The 9,934-nt window shown below is 33.9% G+C and overlaps 1 protein-coding gene across 1 annotated transcript in view; it reads left to right on the top strand.

Annotated features, from left to right (window-relative positions):
- The first annotated feature begins 7,037 nt into the window (after positions 1 to 7,037).
- LOC112092338 (probable protein phosphatase 2C 34) overlaps positions 7,038 to 9,934 on the top strand; it is a 3,661-nt gene continuing 764 nt past the window's right edge. Inside the window, exons 1-5 of the mRNA XM_024168300.1 lie at positions 7,038 to 7,121; positions 8,144 to 8,453; positions 8,731 to 9,048; positions 9,673 to 9,790; positions 9,882 to 9,927. Coding sequence (XP_024024068.1) covers positions 8,208 to 8,453; positions 8,731 to 9,048; positions 9,673 to 9,790; positions 9,882 to 9,927 — 728 coding nt within the window. The 5' untranslated portion in view covers positions 7,038 to 7,121; positions 8,144 to 8,207. The remainder of the gene's footprint in view (positions 7,122 to 8,143; positions 8,454 to 8,730; positions 9,049 to 9,672; positions 9,791 to 9,881; positions 9,928 to 9,934) is intronic.

The raw sequence follows: 9,934 nt of genomic DNA, 5'->3' as shown, positions 1-9,934 counted from the left end.
CGGCGCGACCGAGGCGGCCTCCCCCCCCCCCCCCCTTTTTTTTATCTGCAACATATTTCGACGCAACAGTCGCAGACGAGGCGACCGGACCCATAGGAAGAACAGGGAGAATGAGGACTTACCGGAGTTGGAGGATGCTCGAATCTGAGAATGATGGACGGTTCAAACACGGAAGATGCACGGAAGAAACGGCTCAGGGGAAAATCCGACAGAGTAACGGCGTCTTGAAAACTCGGTAGTCAGAAATGCAAAGGTAAGGGGGTATATATACCCGCATGAGAGGAAGCCAAGGGGTCTTCGAAGAGTCCAAAGGGCTCCAGATCTCGACCGTAGAATTTGAATCGGTCCCATCCGACGGTGGATTCGAGAAGGCATGATCGAACGGCTGGGGAGAGAGCAATAGGAAAGGGCTTGATCCGACGGTGATGATTCGTCCCCCCGTCCCACGTGGCGTTAGGGAAATGAGGATGTGACGGTTCGTACAATCTGCTCCACTGCCCGAGAAACCAGCCGCAATGATCACAATACTCGCGAGCAACAGTCCTAAACCGTAGAAAGGTCCTTTTCCACGCAGCATCCTCGACACTGTACAGCCAGGAAAGTCACACCGCGACATTCCAGTCTAGGGGTAATTGTTATACCATGGTCGAGACATCGACTACTCCTTCGAACGACTGACGCCGAGGACTCCCCGCGGAGGACCGGCTGTTGGCATCGACGGTAAGGCGTAGCAAACGTGCCCTATGCGTCGAGAGATCGCGCAAGAGGAGAGGCGTCGGGTGAGGGCTCTACGTGCTGAGACCGCTGCGTTGAGGGAACATTGTCGGTCCTTTGCTAGAAGTCATGTCAACCCAAGGAGGGAAGTATTGATCCGACTGCTACTGCAGAAGTTAGGAAATCAGGCGGCAGGCTGAGAGGATCAGCCGTATTTCCAGGAAAAGTTATCATGAAAGCTCACCTATCCTCACGAGGATCGAGAACAGAAGATGGCTTCCTCCTTGGGAGCCGGGAATATGTAATCGAATGTAGAGGCCTATAAATAGAACGAACGAAACCCAGAAAGGGGTTAGACACCATTGGTATTACAGAGAGAACTTGTAAACATCTGAAAAAATAATGCATGCACAAGTGGATTAGGCATAAAATTATTGCCGAACCACTATAAAACGGTTGTCCCTTCTACATTATTTTACGTTTTATTACTTGATTCAGTGGTTGGTACAACCGTGATCGTTTCTATAGAGGTAATTACGAGTTGTCGAAAAAACACCGTTAATAATATATCTAAAAATAAGGGGAAAAAAAAAAAGAGTCGTAGTCGTAATTCTTCACTAGACAAACATTCATTGGACCTTAAATAGTCAAATTTAATGTCGTATGATTTTCTATGGCCCGAGAGAGTTGTGCCCATAGATTGTTTTTCTATCTTTTTACAACGGGAACGAATTGTGTAGAAGCATTGGGATTTGGGACATCGCTATCAAGGTCACGGTGCGCCGCCCCACATGTGATTGTTGGCCATTCCGTATCGGCGTCAGATTAGGTGCATTTGACGCGGCTCTCGACCCCACTTGACCTATTATATAGGAACAGTCCTATTCAGTAATCAGTATTCTCTCTTTTCTTCCTTTCCTACCGACTTCATCAATGCCGTTTTACTGTGGATTCGAGTATCCAATGTGTTTGTTAGCATGGGAAGGTTAATTATTTGCTTGTGATGCTGTGCTCATCTTTTCAAAAGGTTTTTTATTTTTTATTTTTTTTTACGGGAACTTTTTACGGTACCACCTTTCATTTTGAACTATTAATAGGAATTGTTATTTTAATGGACGCATAATAAGTTTTTAATGGTTTGAGTGGTAAGTGACCACGTAGAAACTCCCGGTTGTTCTTTTGTAATAAAATTTAAAAAAAATTTAAATTTGAATTATAATTTTATTTAAATTTACGTTTTTTTAAGTTTTAATTTTATTCAACTTTATTCAAGTTACAACTTTAACTCAAGTTATAACTCAAATTTAACTTAAAAACTACACTCAAATTACACTCCAAAAGAATAACCCCTCCATTTTTTCACTCCAACTAATAACGGAGAATCCAAAAAAAAGAGGGGGGAATCCTAAAAACACAAGGGGGGGATATTTTTATTTTTATATCATATGTTTTAAATTTGTTCAAAATTTATACTTTTAATTTTTTATTTTATCAAATGTATACATTCAAATATAATATATAACTTTATACATTATCTCGATCAATAATTAATTTTTACATTTAAAATGGCCAAACTATCCTAAGAAAAAAAGGAAAAAGCCTAAAAATTTTCAATATTACAAAAAATAAAAAATAAAAACACAAAAAAAATCATTTCAATGGTATTTTAATTTTGCATATTTTTAAGGTTAAAACTATAAGTTTTAAATTTTTTATTTTTTTTCTTTTTCTATTTTTATTCAAGGTTAGTTTAAGGTTACAATCAAGGGTTAATTATATAAAGGTATGAATTTGAGTATTAAATCTAATTTATTTATATACATTTGATGTGATCAAAAATTAAGAATATTATTTTTAAATAAACTCAAAACACACGCTATAAAAAGAAAAAGTATAATTTCTTTGGCAGTGGCATAGTGCAAGGAAAAAATACTTAATTTCAATTCTGAATACTTATTCTTGTATGAGTGATTTTCATATAGGATAAGATTGAATCACTCTTTAATTAGTACGACTCATTAACTTTATAAGATTTAAAAAAAAAAACCCTATTTTGTTTTCAAATAATCAGAAGCTTCTACTTGTGTCTGAAAACATACCTCATCGGCAGGACAACTTTCTTTTTCTTTATTTATTTATTTTTAGTAGGGTATGATAACTTTCAATTGTCCGATTACACCAAAATTATATCAAAGAAAGGAAAAATGACAATGTAATTTGATTTTTTTTTTTCCCTAAGAAAGACAATGTAACTTGATTTAGACATGCTGATATTATTGTCTTTTGAAAGGACTTTGTATAAGCATTGTTAGTTCCAAGATATTTAACCGATGACCCCCACCAAACAAAATTTTAACAGTTGAATGTTTTTCAATAGCGAGTTTGACAAGTAGTTCCAATGTCGTTTGAGATTAATGTTTGTAAAAGTGTTTATGGTCAATTTAGAAGGGGGGAAAAAATCAAATTAAATGCTTTTTTCTAGTCATTTTTCTTTTCAATATTGTGCAGGAGTAGATAGGTGACAATTTGATTGGTATTCTTTTGATTTTTGTAAAAAGTTAAGAACCAAGGGGGGTAGCAATTACTCTATGCGAGTTGTAAACAATAATAATAATAAACTATCAACATTATACTATTTTAAATAGTTCGATCACTGTTATCATATTAAATTGTTTTTAAAAACAAAAAAACTATAACAACTTTGAGACTTTATCGAGTATGTCTGTTTATTAGTAGAATCAATTTTTAATTGTTAAATTTAATTAAAAACACGTAAAATTATGAAAATATACATGATAAATAGTCCTTGACACAAATTTAAGGGTTAAAAATAAAAAATTACTACTAATTTATTCTTTTTAGTCCAACTAGAGAAACCTCCTCCATCAAATTGGTTTTTTAAAACCCATACCCAAATCCCGTGCCAAGTATTGCCGACCACAGTTACAATACTCAAAGTTCACAGATCCAGGACTGAGTTGGGTCCACAGAAAGTATGGGGTGGACACGTGGAGTTCTTGGGAGAGGTTCGTCTACCCAAAAAGTATGGAAGAAAAGGGTTCAAAACATCCGGGTCAAAGCGCCCATCATATCGTAGGTGAAAGTGGCTCCACCGGATCATGACCTTTCTCTTAGCAACGCTTTTGCATTTTGTGCAAGGTAAATGGTGTGGGTCCTTGTACTTTTTAGGGACATGGACAATATCAATAATCAAAGCAAAGATATTCTCACATCTTTTTGCTAGATTATTTTGTGGGGTTTGGGTGACAATACAATATGCCTTTTTTTTAGGGTGGTGCGTGGTAGTCCTATCCAATATCAAATATATAGTTCTTAGGCTTTAGATTTTATATTTTATTTATGCACCGTTCATTTCACCTATTTGAGTTTAAAATTTGAGTTTTTATATAATAAAAAATTCATATAAACAGACGCATTTAATTTTTTTATTACAGTAAAAAACACTTATATAAAGTTACATCTTAACTCGAATTAAAAACTCGAATCAACGAACTAAATGAGCTATTAGTGTTTCTTTTTTCTTACTTTTTGAAACGTTACTGCTCCTAATGGAAAATTAAAAGAAACAAAAACAAAATGGGAAAGAAAGAATTCGTGAGAAAAATGTATGGAATTTACTAGAAAAGGGAAAAATATACATGGCATATCATGATTCATTAAAGTAGATTTTTTTTTTATTCCTATTGAAGTTGAGTTATTTATATTGCTTTTCCAAAATGAAAACTTGAGTTTTTCTACGTGATTAGGAATTCATGCATGTTTGGTTGTGGGGTTTGTCAAGAGAAGTTACCTTGAGATCTTTTAAAATTGCTTAATTTTGTTCAACCCCATGAAAGCGTTTATGTTCATTCATTTTTTTTCAACCCCATGAAAAATACATCCGTGGATTTTCTTTTTAATCTTTTTCAAAGAGAAAAACACGTGGTCTATACCTCTGTCAAGTGTCAAAATTTGGGTTCTACTGTGGCATGAGCAGGCATTCCTTATTTACTCTCTCATATCACCTGTGATAACTTGAGCTCGAATTTCAATCCATTTAATCATTTAGATTTTAGAATTTAGTTTTTCTTTTTTTTTTTCCATGTTTATATTATGCTTTCCTATGAAAGATATATTTTAACTCATAAATAATTACGTACTTGTATTTTCTCTCTCTCTCTGTTTTTTTTAATAGGTCTCTATCTCTTTTTTACACCGTAAAGTTTATGGCATAAACTAATATTTGAATAATCACTATCTTTAGGAAAGAGAAGCAAAATATTAATGCGATGAAAATGAAATGGAGGAGTGAGTTTGTCTTTCATATATTGTTTGGTAGAACTTAGAAGAGTCAAAATGGTTATTTAAGATACTATTTGCTTTGTTAAATACTTTTCTTAACTTCTTTTCTTTTTAAAGTTGGAATGACTGAAAAATGATGGTCCCATGAATTTGTAAGTTATTTTCTTTCTAATTTACTCTCTACCAAATAATCTAACATTCTCTTTTCTTCTCCAATTTATTTTCTCCATTTTCCACCTTACCAAACATAGCCTAAAAGTAGTTTGAAGGATTTATTTGGGAAGCACAACAATTTCTTACATTTTATAGTTTATATCTAAGGTCAATGAATCTACATTTCTTAAAAAATAAAATAGTTAAGAAAAATACATCATGGCATGCAAATCATATGAAGTAAACTAAACACACCATAATTCTTCTGATCGTACTTTGAAATAGTATTTTTAATTGTTTGCTTAGTTGGTCCTTTTTATATTTCATAACCGAAATCATCACCTTGTCACGATCGACTAATATACTAATTATATTTCGTTAATATCTACTTATCCTTTGTGTATTATATATACTTGGAACAAATAGTATATAGACGATTATATATAGCCACGTGTAGGGAGAACAACTTTAGACAATCATTGTGTATTGATTATATATGTTAAAATTGCTAAAATATTTGTGTGCAAGTGATTATTTTAGTAGTATATTTGTATATATTTGTGGGCTGTAGACATTAGCAAATATTATTTATATATGCACATATTTCCATTACAAGATTCTTCAGCCAACCAAAGGTCCTTTGGTTATGTATTTAAATTTTCCCCATCATGTAATTGGTGTACTTATCCAATTTTAACAAAATCAGTAGAAAGTAAAGTCAAGTTCCACAAAATTTTGATGCCACTAATTGCTGTATTGAACAAACCACATGGATGAAGCCTTATTTGTTTAAGGTTCAATAAAGAATCTCAAAACACTTTTGATTTTGTGTGTTACTTTGAGAACATCTTCATAAAAAATTAGAACATATATAATAATAATAATAATAATAATAATAATAATAATAATAATAATAATAATAATATATTATCATTATTATTATTATTATTATTATTATTATTATTATTATTATTATTATTTGAGAATAGAACATTCAATAATTTTTTAGCCCCAAAAGAAAAGGTGAAATTAATTACGTAGCATTGGTCCTTGCTATAATTTAGAGCACGTAGTCCGTAGATGTTACAAAATTCTTGGCCAACCTTATCTGACTATAACCTCATGAATGTAGCAAATAATTTTCATGTAATTTGAGAAATACATGCACCAAAACACACATAAAAAAAAAAGAAAAAAAAGACAGATATGCTCAAATCCATGTGATTTCATACTCCAATGATCTCTACATTAAAAAATTAAAATCAAATCCTTTCAAGAAAATAAATAAATAAACATCTTAATTTTGTTTGGCTACCCATGTTGACCACGACATTCAACAATTTAGAACAATAATAACAATAATGACACCCTCGAGAATTTCATTTTCAAATTTTCCATTAATTTATATACAAACTAAATTATTGTAGGCGTGTGAATGTATGATATCACATTTATACCTTCATTTATATAAACTCAGTTTATAACTAAACTAACAAACCAAAAGTATTCTACTTCACACATACACATTAGTGGCAAAAAAAAAAAAAAAAAGTAATAAAGTGGCTTTTGAACCACAAAGAAGAGCTTTTTTTTTCTTTTTTTTTTTTTTCCCCTTATTTGTGATATTACAGAGCAAAAGGGGACATACACAGTTAGATTACGTACAGTTCGTTCTTTGTATGTATGCATATAATTAGATATAGCATGAGATAAGAAGTTGTGTTTGTCTTAGTTTACTTCTCCTTATTCCAACAACAAAAATAGACAGACGACAGAGAAACAATCTGTGTTATGGATTTTGATCCATATGCACTTCTTCTTAGCTGGTTTTGTCGGAATTTCTCTCATCTCCGGCTGGGTGTCCCCATTTGCCGGCGAGTGTTTCCAGTCCCGGCTCTCTAGCTACCTCCTATCCTGATTTTCCAGACTCAAAACTTAGCTGAGAAATCAAGGTTTTTTTTTTTTTTTTTTTTTTCTTTCTTCTTTTTTCATTAGATTTTATATGGGATTTCTGTTTTGTGTTTTTTGTATCTTTGGTGTTTTTTTTCTGGCTAAAACTGAACTGGGATTTCCTTTCTCTATTTGGTCATAGGGTTTTGTGAAATGGTTGTCTTCTAGAAAACGGGAGAGAAGAGAGAGAAATTGGGAAGTGATCACTTTTTTTTTTGGTGTGGCATTGATTCTGTCAAATTTTCATCTGGGAAAGATGAAAAGTTAGACTTTGGTTTGGTTTTGGTTCTTTCTAGTCAAATTTTCATCTGGGATTCCTTTGGTTGTTGAGAATTCTCAAGGGAAGAGAGTTTAAAGATTCCATCAACGGAGAAAGAGTAGAAGAAACTGAAAAAAAGTTAACAGAATTTTAAACTTCTTTATTATTAAAATTGAAAAAAGCAAAAGACTTTATTTTCTATAACTTAAAAAGTTTTAACACGCATAAGCCACAGAAAAGAGGCATCTCTTAGCTGAGTAGAGGTTTTTCATTCTCAGATAACAAAATAGTGGAAAATGTGTAGGATTTAACAACCAAAAGTAATTCCCATATCTTTCACCATTCAGTAAGTACCAATCCCAACAATTAATTATTCAAAACATGTTACAAGTTGTAGGCTTTTTTTTTTTTTATACATTTTTTCCTTAACCATAGATTCATTTGCTTCTTGTTTGTTTGTTTGTTATTTTTTTTTTCTCATTGTTAATTCTCTTATTCTTAGCTTTCAGAATCAGATCCTGTCTTTTACTCACTCACAGGATCACTCAAATTCAAGATGCCTTAACCTTCTGCTCTGTTGTCTGGAAAGAATGTTGCAGAATAAATAAATAAATAAATGAATAATAAAAGACGTATAAACAGTGATGAAGGCTTCGGCCGTACAAATATTGAATCATTTTCTTTTTCTTTCCTCTTGGTTCTTTCTAAGATCTATTAGTATTAAGTACCGTTACATAATGTCACAACAAGTCCTCATTGTTTCAGATTTTTGAATCTCCAACTCAAAACACTTGGTGGGGAATTCGAATACTATTGTAGCAAGAGGGTGATGGGGCATTTGTCCGCCATGTTCAATGGACTAGCGAGGTCGTTTTCGTTCAAGAAAGGAAGGAGCTCGGAGAATCGCCATGGCGGAAGAGAAGCAGCCGAGGCAATGGCCAAGGACGTGAAGAAGAACGACTTGATATTGCGCACTTCTGGCACTGTGAATTCCAGTGGCTCCGACAATTTTGCCTCAGTTTTCTCAAAGAGAGGCCAGAAAGGAATGAACCAGGATTGCTGCATTGTGTGGGAGGTATACAATATAATGTTTGTGTTTTCACTTCACTTCATTTTCTTGCCAAAAAATGAAATAGGCTCTTTAGTTAAAATAGTCTCTTATGTCGAGCTTTTTCCTTCCATATGTAGTATGTTAATAATAAACTTTGATGAGTCCTCTTTTTTTTTTCTTTTTTCTCTTTGAATTTCGGGACCTGAAGGCAGAGTCAGGTGTGGATTTATTGCTCATGACTTTGGCGAATTTATTTATCCTATTGTTGGTAATATTGATGGTTTTTGTGATTTGGTGATAGGAATTTGGGTGCCAAGAAGACATGATGTTTTGTGGGATCTTTGATGGGCATGGTCCTTGGGGACATTTTGTGGCAAAAACTGTTAGAGAATCAATGCCACCATCTTTGTTATGTAATTGGCAAGAGACACTACTATCTCAAACTTGTCTAGATCCGGACTTGGACTTGGATTTGGAATCAGAGAAAAAGCATCACAGATTCAACATATGGAAGCATTCCTACTTAAAAACCTGCGCTGCCATCGACAAGGAACTCGAACAGCACCGTAAAATCGACTCATTCTACAGTGGGACAACAGCTCTGTCTATTGTCAGACAGGTAATACCTTAAAATCAACTTGTTCTTGTTAATTCTGATGTTAAAAAAGGCATGTCCGCTAAAATTTGTGTTGGCTGAGGAGAGAAACAAACTGTTATTGCCTTTTGAGAGGTTAACTAACTAAGGCCATTAATTTTGCTTTGAGAAGTCTTCTCAAGTAGTGCTCTTGACTTTTTATCTTTGAGCATGTCATTGTTGGTCTCACTCATTCAATGAATTGAACTAGTCATAATAATAGCTCCCTTGAACTTTACGGCTGACCAAAATTTTCAACACCGTCCACTCATACCTCCTCAACCACTAATTAATAAAAGAAACTTTATTGCAGAGCTGCAAGTCCGGACCACCCTGCCCGAGCCCAGCACCCCAAATGACAAAATCGGGCCAGTCCAATCCGAAAAGACCTTTGGGTCTAGCTGCTAGTCTTGATTTGGGCCCGGGCCAAAATAAGATGGATTTTTGATCGATTCGTTCGGCCCGGTCCAAAGTTACAGCTCTACTTTATTGCATAGTCACATACTGTAGCTTAACTTATTGATACTCTTACAATTTGGATGATTTATTCTTTAAAAACAAAAACCAAAAGTGTCACGAAATGTTCTTTCTAATTTCCATTGTTCACAGGGTGAACTCATTTTTATAGCAAATGTTGGCGATTCTCGCGCTGTATTGGCTACCACTTCAGATGATGGAAGCTTGGTCCCAGATCAGCTTACTGTTGATTTCAAGCCCAATTTACCTCGTTAGTCTCCTCTCTATTTAAACACAGCAAGCAAAACATATATGCCATGACATTGATATGTTGTTATACTTGTTCCATCTTTCATTTGCAGAGGAGGCTGAGCGCATAATCCAATGCAAAGGGCGAGTATTTTGTCTACACGAC

Source organism: Morus notabilis, unplaced genomic scaffold (genome assembly GCF_000414095.1).
Source record: "Morus notabilis unplaced genomic scaffold, ASM41409v2 Scaffold1981, whole genome shotgun sequence".
In the NCBI taxonomy this organism is placed as follows: Eukaryota; Viridiplantae; Streptophyta; class Magnoliopsida; order Rosales; family Moraceae; genus Morus; species Morus notabilis.
This window is presented reverse-complemented; position numbering and strand designations above follow the sequence as displayed.